Source organism: Juglans microcarpa x Juglans regia, chromosome 2D (genome assembly GCF_004785595.1).
Source record: "Juglans microcarpa x Juglans regia isolate MS1-56 chromosome 2D, Jm3101_v1.0, whole genome shotgun sequence".
NCBI lineage: Eukaryota > Viridiplantae > Streptophyta > Magnoliopsida > Fagales > Juglandaceae > Juglans > Juglans microcarpa x Juglans regia.
This window is the reverse complement of record NC_054596.1, coordinates 5,726,921-5,748,307: the sequence shown is the minus strand read 5'-3', so window position 1 is coordinate 5,748,307 and position 21,387 is coordinate 5,726,921. Positions and strand designations below refer to the sequence as shown.

General features: G+C 35.2%; 4 protein-coding genes across 4 annotated transcripts; 1 reads left to right on the top strand and 3 right to left on the bottom strand.

The window, feature by feature from the left end:
- Positions 1–1,050: 1,050 nt before the first annotated feature.
- On the bottom strand, positions 1,051–5,989 carry LOC121248845 (transmembrane protein 214-B-like). The gene is made up of 10 exons (XM_041147437.1): positions 5,333–5,989; positions 5,050–5,187; positions 4,191–4,379; positions 3,304–3,441; positions 3,102–3,223; positions 2,800–2,932; positions 2,574–2,703; positions 2,373–2,452; positions 2,043–2,177; positions 1,051–1,631 (listed from the first exon to the last, which is right to left on the bottom strand). The coding sequence occupies exons 1-10, from the start codon at positions 5,825–5,827 to the stop codon at positions 1,404–1,406; spliced, it is 1,788 nt and encodes a 595-aa protein (XP_041003371.1). The 5' UTR covers positions 5,828–5,989; the 3' UTR covers positions 1,051–1,403.
- Positions 5,990–12,253: 6,264 nt separating this feature from the next.
- On the bottom strand, positions 12,254–13,261 carry LOC121248464 (probable transcription factor At3g04930). The gene has a single exon (XM_041146935.1). It carries the CDS (start codon positions 13,259–13,261, stop codon positions 12,254–12,256), a length of 1,008 nt encoding a protein of 335 aa, XP_041002869.1.
- A 930-nt stretch (positions 13,262–14,191) lies between these two features.
- Positions 14,192–15,832, top strand: LOC121248844 (geranylgeranyl pyrophosphate synthase, chloroplastic-like). The gene is made up of 2 exons (XM_041147436.1): positions 14,192–14,330; positions 14,364–15,832. The coding sequence occupies exon 2, from the start codon at positions 14,543–14,545 to the stop codon at positions 15,638–15,640; it is 1,098 nt and encodes a 365-aa protein (XP_041003370.1). The 5' UTR covers positions 14,192–14,330; positions 14,364–14,542; the 3' UTR covers positions 15,641–15,832.
- A 755-nt stretch (positions 15,833–16,587) lies between these two features.
- Positions 16,588–21,213, bottom strand: LOC121248843 (glutathione S-transferase DHAR3, chloroplastic-like). The gene is made up of 6 exons (XM_041147435.1): positions 20,745–21,213; positions 19,501–19,591; positions 19,117–19,260; positions 17,615–17,732; positions 16,983–17,123; positions 16,588–16,861 (listed from the first exon to the last, which is right to left on the bottom strand). The coding sequence occupies exons 1-6, from the start codon at positions 20,992–20,994 to the stop codon at positions 16,775–16,777; spliced, it is 831 nt and encodes a 276-aa protein (XP_041003369.1). The 5' UTR covers positions 20,995–21,213; the 3' UTR covers positions 16,588–16,774.
- Positions 21,214–21,387: the final 174 nt, after the last annotated feature.

Sequence of the window (21,387 nt, the reverse complement as noted above, 5' to 3'; positions counted from 1 at the left end):
TTTTAAATTTACTCATTTTATTTAAAAGTTATACGCATGTTTAGATATTTTATGACTGTAAATATCATTTCTCAAAATGTTAAATTACCAAACAAATATTCCACTTAGGTATAGGATACTAATATTGTTCAACAACCATTATTTAAAAAAAAAATAACAAATTCAAAGATCTATGAATAATGTCAATAAGATAAAATGAAATAAAAATGCAACAATATATTATTGCCTACTTGTCCACTTACTCTAAATGAGAATTGTTCATCAAGAGAGACAAAACTCGAGGAAAGTGTGGAACTGATTGGATTAGGGAACCACTACCATCTAGGCTTCTAATACTATAGTGATACAAAAAGAGTCCCCCATCTGTTTTAGCGAGATTGAGAAGGGCAACTAAGTAAATTAGAAATGAAGGCTCAGCCCAGAACGAATAGATTCTTAGCCCGACCCACAGGTAGGCCTCCTTGGACGCAACCTCTGTAAGAGAGTGTACTACAAGAAAATGAGACTCGCAGTTCTGGAGACCCCTCAAACAGAGTCCAACCCTTAAATACCTATGCGCGTAACAGAAGGGAAAGTAAAATGGACCATTAATCCTTTAACAAGGAAACATTGACGGATCACTAAAGACACCAATAGGGTGAAGCAAATCGGGAAACCATGCTACATTAATGACACAACTACCTGAGCTACACTCCACATCAATGACGTCGTCGCAAAGGCATATCGTATTAAAGAACTCTGACAGAAGAAACAGTAAAAGGACACGGACTCCATGGGGCAAACACAATCTGTCCCCCCCCAGACTCCTGGTATAAATAGCAACTTTTAGGTACGAAAAATACTTTCTGATCCCTAAACTCTTTCATTATTTAAAAACTTCTAAAATACTCTACTAACTTTGGCATCGAAGACTCTTTGACCTTAAGGCCATTCTCTCCCAATTTCTTTCTTCCCTATTTTCGCAGGCCCGATTCTAAAGACTTGAGTTGCTGAAACTTGACCAAAGACGTACGAAACACGACGTTAACACTCACATTAAAGCAAAATTAGCTGAAACTCCTTTCAAGGCATATATTGATTTCATCATTCATTTCCCTCGTATACCCATTTTGCACGACCAAAACTTAACAGAAAAACAAACAACTATAAAGTCGTCGTTATGAAAACAAGTCATTGATCTGACCCACTACTGAAAACCAGATACGGGCTGCTGCTGCTCCTATTCCAATTCACTAAAAAAATAGAGTTTGGTCACAATACTGAAATAATTTTACTCATCAATGGCCCATTTTGTTTTTAACAGGCCATTCTGGACCTATGCCGGACATAATTAATCCTATATGGCGACGGAGTGCACCATTTACTGCTGGCGGACCTCTGCACGCGTCTGAGCTAAGAAAGTTTCAGGGAAAGTTCAATATCTCTGAGAGTTTCTTCCTATAATCCCAAGATTGCACGTTTTGGGACATAACTGCAGCACCAACAGCAAGTGCAACAGACACAAAGACCATGGTCTTCATGCATCCACGGCCTCGTGATAATTGCCTCAAAATCAACTTGCAGTACTTGTCTGCATCCTTCAATGATGAATGGCGAGCACCATCATCTCCCTTTGCCAATGCTTTGTCATTCTAAATGACCAGAAAATGAAACAAGTGAGCAACAATATCGTATGCTTTTGACTCAAAAATGATCGGCAGTTATACTTTTCAAAATTCAAATCAGATACATCATAAAGTCAGTGGATTTTTAGGTCAGAAATTGTACAATAATGAAATCTTTTGGACGTGGAAATGTCAATCCTTAAGATAAGAATCACAAGAGGGGTCGGCAAAAGCTTAGAGTGCCTTTTCACTTCCTCCACTCCCTTTGGATAAAGAGGGGGAGAGAGATGCCAGAGGGGTGGGAGAGTGGTGCTAGGGCCATACTTCTGAACAGTTTGCAACTTTTTCTATGAGCAGAAAAAACTGGGACAATTTGAAAGAGTTCGATGTCCTCAAACTGACATATTATCTTGCTTACAATATCTGAAAAACAGTTACCTTTAGCTTGAAACTCTGAAGAGTTTCCCTCAAAGTGTCCAGAGTACGATGTTTCACAGAGTGCTCCTTCCATTCATCAGACAGCTTTCTCAGAATAACAACACTTGCTTCAAGATTATCCAGATAAAGCATGTCCTGTTTCCAAAGTGAAGACAAAATTCAATGACGGATAAATAAGTGGGGATAATGGTCTTAAATTAGAAAAGAAAACCATGAAATATTAAGTTTTTTTTTTTTTTTTTTAATTTTTTTTAATTTTTTTATGATAAAAATTTTATTGAGACAAGTAACAAGGCAAAACCATAAATATATTGAGTTTCAAATGCTCACCCATCGCTTGTAACATTCAGGGTTTTGACTCAAGCACCAAATAAAAATGTCACTTGCTTCCTTTGCCAGGCCAGAGATGCCTGCAGATGCATTTTTAAGTCAAGCTTTGACAGTCATAAACCTAAACTCCAGCACTTCAAAATAGTCTCTTTTTTTTTTTTTTTTTTTTTTTTTTTTTTTTTTTTGGGGGGGGGGGGCTACCTTCTCCAGCAGCTTTGATTGCAAAGTTTAAAATCTGTTGTGCAACTTGCTTCGTTGCTTTGCTTCCTGGGGAACCAGCAAGGGCAACCTCCTTTAAAATAGGATATATGGCTTCAAACTTTTCAGTTGCCTAAGAGGAGGGGGGGGAGAGAGAGAGAGATTAAAAATACATCAAAAAGAGTAAATATCACAAGTATACAGCAAGCATACTCCCAGTGATGCCCACCTTTAGCCGATCTGATGATGCTGGATAAGTAATCCTCAACAAAAGCTCAAGAGCTGATGGTGGCACCACGCGCTCTCCCTTTCTGACAGCACCATGTAACAGAATAGTGCGAGCTTTTGGGGTAGATAAAATTCTGGTTTCAAGGGATGAAAATAAATTTAAAAATAAATAAATAAACAAAAGTGTGGAAGAGGAGAAGATAGCTGCAATTAGGAATGAAGATGGTTTTGGTCTAAAAATAAAGGAACACAAGTAAAAGGTAACAAATTAAAAGTTAAGATCAATCTAAAAATATGTCTAACCTCTCCACCAACTGTAAAATTAAGTCTCTTGAAAGCGGATTACAGCCTGACTTGCTACCCAGTATAGGCAGGAGTAAATAAACCCACGCGTATAACCCAACTACTAAATCTCCTTGCATTGCCTATACAATTCGAAAAATATCATCAATCACAACAACGATCTATACAGGGAACGTCAGATTATTAAATCAATGACATTCACCTGAGAAATCACCCAAATAGTGACTGGAAGCTTATCCTGTCCTTGATATTTGGGATTTTCCTTAATTATAGGCAATAAACTGATCAACACATCAGGTTTTCTTCGTAGTGCCATTGCTAAAACAACAAATATAGCAACCTGCAGTTCCAACCACACATTATTTTCAACTTAACTACTCACTAAGCTGAACAGAAGATATGCAAATTGTTAGTGGCCACACAAGAAGTTGACATTATAGAATTAAATGAAAATACAGCACTGTCAATATAGAATTCAAATGAACCTGAAAATCCCCCAGCTTGGGGGCAGTTCCACTAGATGCACCATTGATAACATGTTTCCCAGGGCCTCAGTTGGACTTCAATTTGTGAGGCCTTATGTTACCGTTCTATTGGGTGCTCTTATGAAATGAATGGTGCTTGTTTTCTAACTTTTTAGTAGTAGTCAGGTGGTGGAAACCATCAGAGTGGCTGAACAAGTAGCATGTTAAAATTTTCCCTTGGAAGATGTGCCCTTGTATTGTAGCATTTTGAGACTATGGTTATTAAAGTTAACTTAGGATTTAGTGCTAACTGCAAAAAGACCAGAAACTACAGAGCAGAGCATCTGAATGCCCTTGTATTGTAGCATTTTGAGACTATGGTTATTAAAGTTAACTTAGGATTTAGTGGTAACTGCAAAAAAACCAGAAACGACAGAGCAGAGCATTTAAAGATGATTGCTGAACCATCTTCTACTGTACTCTAACCTCTACAACGTTATTTCTACAATTTTGTTTGAACAGAGCATTGAATATGCAAGAGCTGATATAAACTACAGAGCACCAAGTTCTCATATACTACAACCAACATAATGGAATCATAAGAAAGATCTGATTGGAAAGCTACCTGAGACTTTGAAGATAATTGCTGAACCACCTTTTTGGATCCCTTGGCAGCTGCTTGATGATTTGCAAGGTCAGTGAAAATGCTATCCAATGACCACAACATAAAGGACCCAAGTGCGTCAGAAGACTGCTTTCCAATCCAGTCAGCAGATGTTTTATAAACATCTTCAGGTATACTGGAAAGAGGAATCTGTAAAGAGTATCAAATAATGATTAAAAATGAAAAATAAAATCTCTAAAAATAACAATTGAGTTACAAATTAAACCAAAGATTAATATATATATTTTACTTATAAAATATATATATATATATATATATATATATAAATACATATCATTACAGTCCAAAAGTATAAGCAATCAGTAAACTTGAGATTATGGAAACAGAATCATAGCAAAGACTAATCAATGATTAGACAACATACTGCATACTTGAGATCAAGAAACAGACTACAATCATTGTAAAATTACCTTATCAAATATCAAAACATTTCAAGGAGCAGCCATCATGCACTCAAAACTCAATTTGAAGAGAAGGCTTGAGATTTTGACGGAAAACTCAGCAGAAGTGCATTGTTCATTTCACATACTACCCTAATACCCACATGCATTCACAAAATACATCATGACATATACACGAAAAAAGTCATGCTTTTCACAACAAGGTAGATTTACTTATAACACATTATACACCTCACATCAAAAAGCCACATTCTCCAGGGTCCTTTTGCCTCTATTTTCTCTTTTCCACCTACATATCTCTATCAATTTCATGCCAAAAGATCCATATATTCAACGTTTCTCCTACCTCAGAAATTCAGAGCGAATTAGATAAATTAAGAATTGAAGCGAAAACTCACATCAACCGTCTTTGCAACACTAGACTCTTTCAATGTCTTCAACCACGGAAATTGAGCCGCACTCACCAACGCGAATGCGCGGCCGAAATAATCCGCGAATCGCATCAGCTGTATATCTTGTTGCGATTCGTACGATGCCTGAGCAGAATATCGAAAAAAGGAATAAAAACGCTAAATAAAAACTCTTTACCGCATCATGCACAAGAATTTAATCCGGAACTTATGAAGAAAGGAACCAATCAGGGTGCTGAGAAGTTAAATTTGAAGATACGATAGCGCTTACGGTAATATCAATGAGGAAAACGCTGAGCTCAGCGGCATCGATCTTAGACGCAGCTTCAGCCACTGTCACCTTGGGTTTCTTCGGCTTTTTTGGCTTCTTAGGCTTCACGTCACCATTCTCTACTGCGGCGGAGACCTCAGGGTCGCTGTCTTCACCGTCGTCGGAATGTCGCTTCGATCTCTCTACAGCTTCGTCTGCGATCTGGGTCTCAAGCGTGCGGCGGAGGCGATCCTCGGAGTGCTGCTCGATGGAGCGGAAGACATTGACGGAGGAGGCGGCGACGTTGGGCCGGCGACTCTGGAGATCGGTCGAATTCTCCCCCAGTCGAGTCCTGGATGCCTTCCTATTGCGCTTATGATAGGACACCGTTTGCCAGGCGAATTTGTCTTCGTTTTGGCTCTCCTTGATATTGTTGTTGTTCTTATTCCTCTCTGCTTGATCTTCCTCCTCTTGCTCTCTTAGAATCGCTTCAATGACAGCTGTATTCTCGTCCATAGCTTCAAAGACGAACGAAACACAGAAGAGCAAAAGCTCCGAAACAGCCTGTTTAGTTTGGTGGGGGAATTCTCGTTCTCGCGTCGACAGGAGTGAGAGGGAGAGGGATCACGGAGAGAAATGTATAATGGGTGCGATTCGGGGGTATTGAAGAATAGGACACGGAAGAGGACTTCCCTGAAAGGAAACGTGTTATTTCTCGGTCATTTCACTCCTTATTGTTTTAGACAAATAACACAAATGCCATTATTGGATTATTTTTTCTTTGGTTAATGCTTACCGAACGATTTTTTTTTTAATTTTTAATTTTTAATTTTTAATTTGAGTAAGTAAGAGTAAATTTAATGATAGGAATGAAATAGGCATAGCCCATATCGAACGAAAATTGTATGTAAGCAAATTATTTATGGGTTTTTTAATTATTTTTTAACCTCTTTCCCTTTAAAATAAGGACTTTTAAATAAAACAATTTTTTTAAAAAAATTCCCTCTTAATAATCCTCAATTTTTGAGAAAAATCCTCAAAGAAATTGGTAATGGAAAAATCTATAAACATCTCTAAGAAGCATAAATTAAGAATTTTCCTTTCGTATCCAATTCAATGTGTTTTATAATATGTTTGATAAGAATTACCATAACATAATCTACAAAGCTCCTATTTAAATAGTCGCTTTCCCCAAAAATAATAATAATAAGTTCACTTATTGCTTCTAATTTTTTTAGAAGTGTTGTGAATATATATAAATAGGGGACCCTGTTTTTTGGATTACTTATTACATTATTATTTCCCACAAGTAATCAATCTATAATATGTATAACAAAAGTTTGGTCACTTATTTTGCTAACCATCGTAATCTAAACCTATCCTGATTTTTAATAATTATTTAATAGCGTCGAAATATAAATATGTGTAGTGTTTTTCATTCCATTACATGATGTCATATATTTAAGAAGCAAGTATTTATATAAATAATTTTAATGGCTTTCTATTCCATACTTTTGAAAGCACTAATAACTTTTGCTAACTTTTGAGTGCAATCGTGGACACCCTCTTTTTTTCTTTTCCATTATGATTGACGAGCATCTTTTTATTCCATAAAACGTATTAATATAGAAAAAAAAAAAAAAAAAAAAAAATTCGTGGCGATCCAAGAAAGTATTTTTTAAGACAAAAACTAGATGTGCAGTTATTTTTGTACTCTATTAATGTGATTAATAAATAATTATTTTAATCAATCATATCAGTAGAGTGTATAAAAATATACGTAAAAATGACTGTATCTAACATAATTCTTTTTAAAATGTATAAAAATCAGCAAGTTCTGCATTGTAATATTGAAGCAGCTGGGAGGGTAAAATTGGAATAAAAACAAATACAAAATGAACAAATGAATTGAATCGGAATCCTATTCCTATCTATAGTTTCGGTTAAGACTTAAGATGATTTGCCCAATCAATGGTCACTCACTATCTCTCAGAGATCGGACTCTGCCCTCTTGATTACTTCCACAAAAACCTTAGTGTTAACTTGGGACCCACAACCACTTCTTCAATCTCCGAATCATGACGTCATGTGATAGCATTGGATCATCAATCATGAATCAATGGTTTATTACAATATTGAGTTAGGTAAGTAATACCATAACAAAGAGATTTTAAAAAAATATACCTATAATATTGAGTTAGAGAGGTTTCATATAAATTTATAATATGTTAAATTTATCTTATAATAAAAATAATTTTATAATTTAACGTATCATATTAAATCACGTCAATTTATAAATTTGATTTTATAAAATTTTGTTATGATTAAAGCATTTCTCATTAAGATATGAGATGATATCAATATACCATATTAAGAGATATGGAGACAAGTGGTTGGTGAGAGGGCATACTAAAAAATAAATTAATATATAAAAATAAATCCACAGGAAGATAAGTTTGCCATCTAGGAAAACAATCTTGTGGTTTGAATTTAGCTACTTTTCTCTTTGGAGTGATGTCAATTAACATTATTCTTGAAACTGACATTATCTTAATACTAAATTAATGAATGAAAATCTAGTAGTTTGACTTATTTAATCAAACAAATCAATGAGTATCTTCTATATGATCTAAACTTAATTCCTGGTAATATGAATCTAACACGCGTTATTCAGAATTGATAGTCTTACTCAAAAAATACAAAATAAACCAATTAAAATTAAAAGATCTTAGAACACTCTCAATGGATTCTTCATCCCCTATCATTTAAAATATATCACTAAAATTTACTTTTTCTATTTTACATATTAACTTTTACAATATACTATACATTAACTTATCTATTTTTTTTATATCATTTAAATATTATATTTTTTAATATATTTTATTCATTTCGAGTAAAGGAAAAAGTAGAAAGTAGACAAAAAAAATGAATAAAGTGTAAAAAATAGAGAAAGAAATGAATCAAATATTTATACAATAGTGAATAATGTTCCATAGATGTAGAGATACTACTGTAGCAAACTGGATATTAGTTATAAAATATATCGTCTGTTAGATGGGTTAATTGACCTATTTCTTTCAAATTTTACAAAAATATAAATTTTACATAACCCATTTGGAATTCTCTAATCTATTTAATTCAATGCATCATATTAAAATTGAATATAACATAAGTCGGACTTGATAAAATTCGAGAATGATTCCTAATTTTTGAAACACAATATTATAAATATATAGATTTTGCTATTTATCATCTCTACAAACTATACATTATATTTATTTTAATTTTTAATTTTATTTTATTCTTTCTAAATTAATTGAAATCTCTACTTATCATTTATATATATTCATATATGACATATTTGGTAAGAAAAAAGAATAAAAAATAAAAAATAAAAAATTATGTATAATATATAAAGATGATGCACATAATTTTTCTAAATATAAATATAAAAAGAAAAGAAGGGTCGGAGGGTGGAGGCGAGGATTTCAATTTTCCGTACACTCAAAGACAGGTAATGTCAACTTAAGGAGGACCTTTCTGAAAGTCAAACAAGTTGCAAGAATTGTTTTTTGTGCTTTCGTGTTTGTATTCTTTTTGTTTTTTGCGGCGGAGATGTTTCTTGCGGCGGAGATGGGATGTTTGGAAAAGTTTTTCTATCTTTTTCTATTTCTTATCGATCCATCTCATTTTTTTTATAAATATTATTAAAATAAAAATAATTTCAAATTAATCATTATAATTTTTTAAAATTTTGAAATAAATATTAAAAAAATAAAAAATAATTTAACTTTTTTAAATTTCAAAATAAAAATTATATTATAACAATATTTCAACTTTATAATATTTTTTATTCAACTTTTTATTCATATTCTCTTAAAACTAAATAAATACTTGATTCAATCTATTTTTTACTATTTACAAACTATCTTATTAATATTTATAAAATTTTTATCTCATCTAATTCTTCCAACATCCCAAAATCTATTAGACCCAAACAAAAGGAAATAAAATACGAAGGGAGATTAGGAGAACAAGAATATCCATTGTCGAGTTAGTTATTGATGAAAATCAAACAAATTTCCTCAATTAATCCCAAGCAAGTCATTCAAGAAAAATAAATATTTTGAATTCATATAATTTGTAGTCCCATCAAGATCACCTTAGTGTGAAATCGAATATATGATGGAAAAAAAAGGACATGTATGCCAGCATTTTTCACCAACGAAATTTTTTATTGTTTATGTGAAAATTAGTCTCTTTTTGAATACTTAAAATATTTCAATATATCTTGTAAATGGAAGTTATATATTTTATGAATGGTAATGAAATTATTTTAATTAACATGTTTATTGAATTTTGATAAAGAATAGAGAAAAAATCGAGTAAAAATATTATGAAGTTAAAATATTGTTCGAATATAATTTTTTAATATAATTTTTGTTCTAAAATTTGAAAAAATTGTATTATTTTTTGTGTTTTATTGGAAAGTTTGGAAAAATTATAATAATTAGATAATGATTAAATGAAAAAATTGAAAGTTTAAAATTAAAAAGTATTTTATATTTGAGTAATATTTAGAAATAAAATATTTGAGAATATCTAACAACATCTAGAATACATGGTCCCAAAAAAAAGCCCATAATTGTAGCACTACTCTTTTTAAGATATATATATATATATATATATATATATATATATATATATATATATATATAAAGAAGAAGAAGAAGAAGAAGAAGAGGAGAAAAAAGAAAGATATTGAATCTACAGTTCTATTATAAACACTTCCTTTAACCCCAACCTGAATTTCAAACGGATAAATCCGTCATTATGTAAATGTTATGCATCCTAAAGTGAGGGTGAGATTATACCATTAGAGATATATTATTTTCAATGTTTTTCATGAAGATTTAGAGGAAAATACAATCAATAGGATTTTCATGATACTTGCTTTCCAATAGAAAGATATTGATATGGTAGGAAACGCGCAAGATGGAAGAAGGGTCGACATTCACTGTTGTATGTAGGCGCCATGAGTGCTCGGAGCTTCTGGTTCCCTTCCTAGAAAATAATAGCTCCTACCTCTCAAATAACAAAATTATATTAACATTTTTTTTTCTTGACAAAGTGCACAACGATACTTAATTAAAGTCTAAACATACTCCAATTTCAGTTAGCCCAACAATTCGGGTATAAGAGAATGACCCCTACTCTTAAAAAATCTACTCTCAAACCCCTTTTTCATTAAGTGCTAACCCTTTCCCTCTAAAAAAAGAGTATCAAAGTTCTTTAGTTTTCTTTTAGAAGCAAAATGTCTTAACAAAGTAGGTCACGATGAATCCATTCTACATTCGAGCATCATCTTTTTTTAAGTGTTAGGTTGGTGATAACCTTTTTTGTTTTGAGCAAATTACTGTTAGGTTGGTAGAATGGGTAGGAACTGGGAAGGAAAGGGAGGGGCCTATCCGCATATCATTATTTGTTATTAGGACAATCATATCTCTCGTGTGAAAGCCAGATAAATTGTGCCTACTTTCCTGTCCAAGCATCCAAGTGCTAACCCTGGCGTTTCTCCACGCTATGGCATTCTGCCATTTTGATAACTAAGACGACAATAACAGCAATCCGTCTGGCTGCTTCAGCTGAAATCGTTACTCTTCATTCTCCCGAGCTCTAGCAATTGCACTCCCTAGACCACTACCATGTAGTTACGTTGGGACAATCAATCTGTAGTGACAGGAATCTAGGAATGAATGGGGATCCCTATAAATAAAAAAATTGATAAAATATATTCTCCCTTTCTCTCACTCAATAGGTGTATCTAGTCTGATATGGTACGGTACACAATGCGAGAAGATGGGATGGATGGTAGAGGCTACCTGCGCCCAAAAGCGATTCACTTGTCTCAATAATATCATAGGGGTAAAAAACAACAGAACTGGGTGTCGCTGCCTCTCCCCCAAATACTTCTACCACTAGCAAAAACAAAAATCATGTCAGTCTTCGTTTTCCCCATTTCTCTAGGAATAAGCCAATACTTCAAATTTGAAGGAAACAAGGAAAACCAATATTTAGCCAAAGCCCGAAGGTCCAACTGCATCAGAGACGCCTTGTCACTCTTATAAAAAAACTAGAACTATCCCAGATTCTTTACTCAACGGCTTACTTCGGTAGCCCTTCTATTTTGCCAAAGGATAGCCCGAGTATCTATTGCCACTTCTCACATTGCATTCAAACCTCAAAAATTGTAAGCAAATTAAATCGAATAATTCTATTCCCTATATTATAGGCTTGATTCTTTTCTTCCTTTTTCTAGAACTTATCTCAGCATCTAAAACATTCATGGCATTTCCAATAGAATTCACTGACCAACCAGGCCCACCTCCAAGAAGAACCTCAGACTATGGAGCACTTCGACGAAGAAAATAGTTCAATGGGTTAGTACTTTCTTACAGAACCATTTAAGAAGTGAACCTACAGACTCAGCAACATTTGAGAGAAAACCAGTCAATTGCAAGCTCGATAACAAACACAACCAATTTATGCACTGCACTATTATTTGTAAGATTGAAAATGAAGAAGAAATCACGAACGATGGACAATCATCAATCTGGACTTCGTTCATTTACATTTTCAGTCTATAAAATTTTACATACTACTCCTACTGCTACTACTAAAACCTGCCCCGACACAAATTTCTCAAGATTTGCCTTCATCAGCAGGAGCAGATAATTCATTAAGCAAACACAGGTACTGTAAATAAGCACTTCGATAAAATCAATAAACAGAATATTCACATCATAAAAAAGTTTGTTCCAACCTAAACAATATCCATAACGCCTAGCAGGATGTACAATTTAGCAAAACCAAACGACAAAAGGGAAAAAGAAAAGAAAATAAATTGAATTTTGTGTGGCATTTTGCTTTTGGCGTAAATCATACTCGTTGCCCACGAAGAGAGTTTTCGAGAACCAACCTCAAGCGCCGAGCCAAGATGTCCAACTCCGCAACACGTTGCAGCTGCCACCGCGTGTCGAAATCCGGCACCTTGGAAGATTTATTACCATCAGGATAAAGAAACCCCTGCCGAACAAGAACCGTCCGAATTTCCTTCAAACACCGATCAAACACATCCAACACGGTCTCGGCCGCCACCCTACCGATCCCACCACTGCCCAAACTACTACTCTGATGACCAAATATCACTTCCTCGCAATACACAACATTCGCCTGGCCATGATGGCCGTGACCATCATCGTCGAGATTATGATTCTCATAATCCACATTAGCGAATTCGTTGACATGAACGTTTTGATTGGAGTGAGAACAAAAAGTAGGCAGGGTCGGCAAGAAGCTAGCCTTAACTCCAATTAAATTGTTCTCGCTCTTATTCTTCTCTTCTTTCTCCTTGCTACCAAAACCGCTCGAATTGTTACCGAACGGTGATGTGGACGAGAATTCGGGGCTCCAAAGCTTCTCGGCGAGCTCGTAGAGTGCCCGATCGTGCGGCGAGAGCATCGAGGGATTGAGCCCGCGGGCGAGGCGGGACGATAGGATCCGGAACTTCTTCCGCAGCCTGCGGAGCTTCTCGGAGAGCTGGGACTTGGTGTAGGGCTGCGACATGGTACTGGAGAAGCGGTCGTAGAAGACGTGGAGGTCTCTGGGGAAGGAGAGGCCCTGGGGAGCGCAGTCTCGGAGGCCTCGGAGGAACCGAATCTCGTCGGGCTCTGTCCATAACCGGTGGAACTTGAATGGCGGTGGTTTCGCGTCGACGTGGTTTTCATCGAGGGTGGATTCGAGTTTAGTGGAAACGAAATGAAGATTAAGATTAGGGTTAGAAAAGGAATTGGGGGTTTTGCGTTTGATAGGGAGCTTGTGGGGAGAGGATTTGATGGAGATGGGGGAAGGATCTTGGGGTTGGGGAGTAGTCGGGGTGGAGTCCATGGCTCCGGCCTGTAAGGTGTTGGTCTGTGCCTTTGCGATGCCAAAAGGCTCAACCCTGAGACTGTTTGTTCAGTGTTTGTGCCGCCATTTGGAACATTGAGGATGAGTTTGAACGTTGAAGTGAATTAAGTTGAGTTAAGTTGAGATGATAAAATATTATTAAAATATTATTTTTTAATATTATTATTATTTTTAAATTTGAAAAAATTGAATTATTTATTATATTTTGTGTTGAGATTTAAAAAAATTATAATAATAAGTTGAGAGTAATTCATGATCCAAACGAAGCCTGAATGTAAAATATATTTAATATATTACGTCAAGTTATATGTCTATTTTTTAAAAATAAAATGACTTTTAAATGATATTATTTTAAATATAATTGAAAACAATGAAAAATTAACTTTTGTTGATGGTGATAAAAAAATATTGTAAAATGAGATGGTAATTAGCATAACCCATTATCAATTAGTATGCTACAAACGTCAACCTTTTAAAGAGACCATATTGATGCCTACCCTAATTGATTGAAATCGACCAAATACATAACGCTGGTTGGGACTAACCTTGAAGGTCCAAGATCAATTCCAAAAGATGGCATAGATTTCCAATTTTGAACTTAATTTTGTGTTTTCTTCTTAAATCAAATTTAACTCATTTCAAATTAATTATTGATGAGTCTCATTATTTTTTTAACTTTTTATAAAAAAAGTTAAACTAATCTCAACTCACTTTATACATTTAAACCTAAAAAGTTAAACTCATCTCAATCTAAAAAAATCAAACAAATATCATCCAAGATTTCAAATATCAACTAACAAGATGAAAAAGTCATTTACCCATAATTTAAAAAATCAAGAGAGATTTTTTATGGTTGCCTTGGTCCAATAACAAGATAGAATGGTGATTTCAATGCTTTTTTAGTAGTATAGTAATCTAAAACTCTCAAATCCTCCTTAAATTTTTGAGGTGGCAGTGAGCTGTCCACACAGGAATAAAATCATCCGCATTTAATTATACAGACCTGTCGAAGACATAGGTACGAAAGCCGGAGGAAGGTTGGCATGGGGTCCTCAAAATGATATTGAAAAAAAAAAAAAAGGATAAATACGCATGAAAATGCCAAATGAAGCACTAGTGTCCAAGTAGCAGGGAAAGGAATCACCATAAGCCACAGGTTTGGACACCCAACATAGCATCTCCCGTCACCTTTATCACTACCAGAAACAAGGTCTAGCTACCAGCATCAGCCTAAATAATTCTTCCCCAAACCTCATTCCAATGGCCTTCTCTGCAACCATCTCAAGTTGCCAGACTTCACCCTTTCTCAACAACCCCAGAAATGTCCTAGAAAACCCCACTAGAATCCCATTTGTGCACCTCAAACGTGTTCCTATGAAAACTAGAGCCACCCATATTGTAAAATCATCTCTGTTCCAACCACTACTTACTGAAGAAGTAATGACCAAGTCCCTGCAACAAACCCCTTTACGCACATCCCAATTCGAAGAATACATGGCCACGAAGGCAAAAAAAGTGAACAAAGCATTGAGTGAGGCCGTGCCTCTGCAACATCCCTTGAAAATCCATGAGGCAATGAGATACTCGCTTCTTTCCAGTGGAAAGCGTGTCCGTCCGATTTTATGCATTGCTTCGTGTGAATTGGTGGGAGGGGATGAGTCCTTAGCGATGCCGGTTTCTTGTGCTGCCGAGATGATCCACACCATGTCACTAATCCACGATGATCTTCCTTGCATGGACAACGATGATCTTCGGCGCGGCAAGCCCACAAACCACAAGGTTTTCGGCGAAGAAACTGCTGTCTTAGCTGGGGATGCACTCCTCTCCCTTGCCTTCGAACACGTAGCAGCCAAGACCACAAAAGTTTCTCCCGACCGCGTCATCCAAGCCATTGTAGAGCTTGGTTCGGCCGTCGGCTCAGAAGGGCTTGTGGCGGGGCAAGTAATGGACCTTTGTAGCGAGGGAACAGAGGTGAATTTGAGTGAGTTGGAGTACATTCATGTCCATAAAACAGCGAAGCTCCTTGAGGCTTCAGCTGTGTGTGGGGTGATAATGGCAGGTGGGAACGTGATTGAGATAGAGAAGGTGAGGAATTATGCGAGATGTGTAGGGCTGTTATTTCAGGTGGTGGATGATATTTTGGATGTAACAAAGTCGTCGGAGGAGCTGGGAAAGACGGCCGGGAAGGATTTGGCAAGCGACAAGGCTACATATCCTAAGCTAATGGGCATCGACAAGGCCAACAAGTTCGCCCGCATACTGGCGGATCAAGCAATGCAAGAGCTTGCATACTTCGAACCCACAAAAGCTGCCCCCTTATGCTATTTAGCTGACTACATTGCCAATCGAAAGAATTAGAGGACCTACTTTCATGGCTGCTTTAAATTTTTATGTCACAAAATTGCAGGTTGCTCGAGCCTTAAGACTTTTTAGCACTAATTGTGCATAAGTCTTGGGGATGTAATGTATATATTGGTTAAAGCACATATGGTACTTCAAATCTATGTTAGATAAAGCAATTTTTTCTTTATGTTGGATATAATCGAAGTTATACTCCTATTTGTCTTCTCTCTCTCTTCCTTCAAGATAGAAAATACCTAACTCCGTTGCTGTACGAACCAGATCAGCCACCCAAACAGTAATCAATGCTCGAGAGAAGATGTGGGTCAGTTGTGACCCATTAATGGCTTTCGGTGGCTCCCCAAATGTGTATCTAAAAAGAATAGGATCTTGGAAACCCACGTGGATGATGACCTCTCTCTCTCTCTTTCCAAATTCCATCACAAGATTCACGACTCTTTGCACCAATGATTAGGGAATGCGCAGTTTTTAGAATTTACAAGGCCTGAAGTACTCTTGCACGTTTTTTTTTTTTTTTTTTTTTTAATGTTACTACTTTCTTACTATCTATTTAATATTTTTTTATATTTAATTTTTAATTTTAATTAATGGTTAAAAAAGTGATTATTAGTAAAATTATATATTTTTTTAATTTTTTCTTAATGATTAAGAATGGTAAAAAAATACTTAAAAGAAAATGATAAAAAAATAAAAAAATTTAAATACAGTATAAGTAGTAAATTGATAGTAAATAAATAGTAACCCTATCACTACCTTTTTTTAATAGGTAATAATACTCTTCAACTTTTATACGCATGATCAATAGGTAATAAATGCATTTAATTATCAAAAAAATAATAATAAAGAAGTGTTTTTTAAAGCAATTTATGGCCTAACTCATCTCATAAAATCAGTTTTATAAGGTAGGATTGTTCAATTTTTATAAATATGTTCAAGACATTCTCCACAAATAATGTAGAATTATTCCTCAACATTTTCATGATACATGTAAAGAAGGTTACGGATTTATACCTGCGCGGTCCAACACACAAGCTACAGACAATTTAACCCAATATATACGCACATATTCATACATGTAAAGAAGGTTATGGGTTTAGACCTGCGCAGTCCAATACACTAGCTATAGACAATTTAACCCAAGACTTTGGGACGCCAGCCCGCAATTACATCCTGTGGCAGCGCGCGTGTTTTAATAAATGAATCCCTTGAGAAGATAGCCTGCATGGCACGAACTCAAGCATTATTAGGATTAGAGAATTTATATGTGAACTAATAGATACTATGAAACAACATTGCTAGAGATAGATAGCATCTGCAATTTTGCTCATATTGAGCATACCTTCATGTAAGACTTCGCGTAGGGAAGAGAATCTGGAACTGACCAATTCTTGTAATGCCCCAAAGCAATCTCTAGATGATGCAGCTTGGGTCCAAGTGACAAGTCTACAGCAGAAACTTCTTTCCCATTGACAAAAGGACCCTTCAGGGGTAACAACCAATTTACATTGAAGTGTCAGTAGAAAACATTTATCAGTTAAATTTGGTTTATGTACACATGCCCCTAAATCAAAGATCAAGTTTCATAATAGACATAAATTCAATAGCAGAGGTAGCGGGTGGTGGGGCATAGATAATGTAATTGATTGGCTTCACTGGCTACCGCATCAATGGTATTACGTTAGTGTTGCACCTAGGGTGTTATGAGTAGAATTTTCCTTTGCAAATACTCAGTCTTTGAAGTTTGCACTCTAGCATGACAGAGCCTGGATGATGAAAAAAAAGTTCTCCTGATATCTTCTGGCCATTAATGTCTGAGAAAAAAAAATTATTGTAGTGACTAGAAAATGACTGTTGATCCAAACATAATGCAACATTTATTTTCATAAAAATTCATTGAAAATGTTGTCCTAAAAGAAAGAAATATGACTAGCTTGATGGGGAAAAAATTGAAAATGAGTTTAGAGCACTCACATTTTCTTTAATATAGTTGTTAAAAGAAGTGAGTTCGTTGAGCAACGCTTTCTCCGTTCCGTCACTGGGGTCTTTGCTTTTGAGAAAACCAATAAATGTGGAGAAGATCTTTGACCCACTACAAGACAGCATTTAAAATAACTCTCCTTTATCCCCTTCACTTCGTAACTCCAAACAATTTAGAAACATGACAAGACATAACACTTAAAATTAAACCATCTTATAGACATCTAAACCCTAACAAGAATGGACTGATTTAATCAAGTTACATTTGTAAATATCGCAATCGCACCTACACATGCATTGCTCACACACACATATAAAAGTGTAATGTTACAAACTGAAAGAAACTGGAGCTCTCACTTAACAGCATGTGGAAATGGTGATCATATTCTCAAATGTCACAATAAAATAATAGAATAAAAGGCGAACTAATACAGTGTTCAGCACCACATAGTTATAATAGAAACATCTTCAGAGTTGTACTAGGATACAGCTGAACATCTTTACTTAAAAAATAATGCCTCTATATAAGCTAATTGGCGAAATTTAGAATTAATAAACTCCACAATGGCTTCCAATTCGAATTAGTAATAAATCTCTATTAAAGTACCAACAGTTTTACTGAAGATCACAAATGTTAAGGGAAAAATATGACGATTAAAGGAGCAGATCACATGTTTTCATTGAATTATCGATGGCAACTCGACACCAGGGTTGCTGGGAGATGAATTACAAAGAAACATCGAGTAAAGAGTCTTAGAGTTATCACCCACAAGGTTTCAAAAGGATCGTGGAAACTGTACCCTAAGACCTTAAGAAATGCTTCAATGACGCTGACCTCCAATTACATTTCCATAAATCCGGTATAAAAAAAATATAAATAAAAAGCTTAGCTATGTTTTATTTCAAAATTACATTTTTTTATAGGTAAAGGATAAAGAGTCATTTTGAATTATTTCAAAATTCCATTTTCAGCACCTTAGCGGCAAGATCTAGAATCACATCAAAACTTTTTTTTTTTTTTTTTTTTTTTATTGGTAAAAAAAACTATGCAAACTGTAGTTGGGGTAGTTCATCCTCACCTTCAATCACATGCTCATGGATGATAAAGAATAAGATGAATTTGGTAATAAAGCATTCCTGTAGGTGCCCAATGTTTCTCTAGGCCACGTACTGCAACCAGTATTTATAATACCCCTTTGGAGAGAGAGAGAGAGAGAGCATGCCCGTTTTGCTACTACAACAACCCCTATAGTCTGAACCAAAAAGGTATCTGGTGATCAATTTGGAGACTTTTACTCGTTTACTTTTTGGAGCCAGGAAGTCAAATGCAGGTTTCATAAAATTGCTATGATGCACTTACCCTATATATATATATATATATAATTGCCATTATGCACTTTGATGGGTGAAAAGCACTGAAGGTTTGAAGTAGTTTCTAATGATGAGCATGTCTGATCATAAGCTTAAAGCATAAACCACTGAATATAAAAGCATACACTGAAGCCTTCTCGGGAGGGGTTCCCAGTGGTGGATTAGGGTACTTTTCTTCTAGTGCTTGTGTGATCACATCTGAATCTGGCATCCACTTCTCATCAAGTTTAATTACAGGAACTTTACCTCCTGGATTAATTTTTAAGAACCTAGATAAGAGAAAAAAAAAATTTGACAAGTTATTAAAGGTAAAGAAAAATCAAAAGACAAAAGCATTTGATGTTATATTAAAGCGCTACTAGATTATGGGCTTATGGGTGCATGTGTATATGTAATTTATATGACTGGTTTTTTTACCAAAGAGATGGTCCATCCTCTATATGAACATTTTTTTTTTTGGAAAAAAGAAAAGGTTGATATAATGCAAAGAGATAAAATCAGGTCATTACCATGCCGGCTTGTGAGCCAAATCTACCAACTTGAGATCATAAGGGAGATGCTTTTCCTCCAAAGTCAGCAATACCCTTTGGCAAAATGGACCTGGGAAGAAAAGTAAGGAATATCATCCCATGCACAATGTTTTAACTAAGTGGCCTGGGATTATGGTAGATAGATATGCGGGACTGTTTTGGTTGTAGGCAGCCAAAACAGGCTTTTGCATTTTGGATCCCTACATAACCTAACAGGAAAATTCTCTCTAAGCTCACCTTTTGGTGTAATTTGGCCCATTTATGCGCTTTGTCTTCTCATTTTTCTGCTGTATCGATCTCAATTTCAGTTGAAATGGCTTGAGTAATGGATGAGAAAAAACAATATTTTCTATTGTGAAATTCGTGGCTGTATTTAACCCTTATTACCATGTAGATTTGAATCATCAAGTATAAGATGTTATTTCAAATTCATGATACTATTTTGGTTATAGAAAAATCCTCAAAGCTCAAATACATTGCTTGTTTTTAAAATCAATGTTTATCCTGGCAAGATACTTCACATTGAACGCTCAAATTAACATGCAAAATTAAAGGAATCTAAAAGAAAAATTTTAATGAGTGGATGAAAAATAAATGCTAATCAACTTGATCTTCATAAATCGATCTGAAAAGCAGCCTAGTGTAATTATAGCCAGATAGGTTCCCTATAGTCTCAGAACTAGAATTTTTTCTCTCTCTCTAAATTATACAGGAAAAGTACCACTATAAACACGAGAGAAAAAAAATATATATCAAATTTCCCCTATCTAAAAATTATCACCAATGGGCTTCAGTAATAAATATAAAAAGAATTCACACTTTTATAGATTTTACAGAAGGTCCATAGACGTAACAAAACCAAAGAAAAAATAAATAAATAAATAAAAACAGTAATGCATGATCAAAGTACAAAATACATCACACACGCATCCATTAAAATTTATCAGAAATTAAAATTGATTTTTTTTATTTATTTATTAAGTTAACTAAAGTAGTACAGATTGTACTGAAAAAAGTTAAACAGATAAATATTTCCAACATAATACAACATCTTATTAAATACGCAGTTTGACCATCTTTCCGGCAATAATCTCGGCATGCAAACATACAGCAAGGCTTCTAAGAAGCTCATTCTTCTTTTCTTTTCTTCGTTTTTCAGCATTTTCTCAGTAACCAAACCGAGTAAGGGGGTAGAGAGAGAGAGAGAGAGAGAGAGATCTTACAGTCACCGAGCTTGTTGGGGGTAGTGACGGATGCTTTAACGCAGATTTCAAGAGGGTTGGAAGACGGAGCAGAAGACATGGAGACCGTGAGGGCTCTTCTGATACCGTGGCGTCCAACGTGGTTGTTGAAGCTGTTGGACGATACATGGGTGCTTCGGGAAAGCCGGAGATTGAAGAAGCCGACGTGTCTAACGGTCGATGAGAACGAACACGGTGTGGGTTGGATTTTGGCAGTCGTCGCAGTCGACATCGTCTCAGACTCGATAGAATTTGTTCCTTGCTTATGTCGCAAAACATGAAACTCCCGAGCTTTTCTTGAACTTCTAGCAACCGAATCCGATCGGGTTCCTGCTTTTGTTGGACGATTGGAATCCGATTGTTGGACGATCTATTTAGCAACCGAACCGATTGGGATTGGGGTCCTGCTTTTGTGAGCAAGAAGCCTGGTTTCATTTTAGCCAAAAAACAAAAGAAAAAAGGCCTGGTTTCAAAAACTCAAGCTATTTGAGAGTGTGGCTCTACAGCTCCCACGAGGCTCCCGCCAGTTAATTTTTTTTTTCTTTTTTTTCTTTTTTTTTACATATATTTTTTTAATACTTTTTAATTTTTTTTTTTAAAATACAACATTATTAAAAAAATACAA

Bases quoted from the DNA above. Each gene is read 5' to 3' on its own strand.
- LOC121248845 (XM_041147437.1), bottom strand. From the start codon at position 5,827: ATGGACGAGAATACAGCTGTCATTGAAGCGATTCTAAGAGAGCAAGAG. The intron at 5,188-5,332 runs GTAAGCGCTATC...TATTCTGCTCAG, and splicing joins TTTTCCTCATTGATATTACC to GCATCGTACGAATCGCAACA. The intron at 3,224-3,303 runs GTGAATGTCATT...CGAATTGTATAG, and splicing joins CTATTTGGGTGATTTCTCAG to GCAATGCAAGGAGATTTAGT.
- LOC121248464 (XM_041146935.1), bottom strand. From the start codon at position 13,261: ATGGACTCCACCCCGACTACTCCCCAACCCCAAGATCCTTCCCCCATC.
- LOC121248843 (XM_041147435.1), bottom strand. From the start codon at position 20,994: ATGTCGACTGCGACGACTGCCAAAATCCAACCCACACCGTGTTCGTTC. The intron at 19,261-19,500 runs GTAATGACCTGA...TCTCTTATCTAG, and splicing joins TTGGCTCACAAGCCGGCATG to GTTCTTAAAAATTAATCCAG. The intron at 16,862-16,982 runs GTATGCTCAATA...CGTGCCATGCAG, and splicing joins ACGCGAAGTCTTACATGAAG to GCTATCTTCTCAAGGGATTC.
- LOC121248844 (XM_041147436.1), top strand. From the start codon at position 14,543: ATGGCCTTCTCTGCAACCATCTCAAGTTGCCAGACTTCACCCTTTCTC.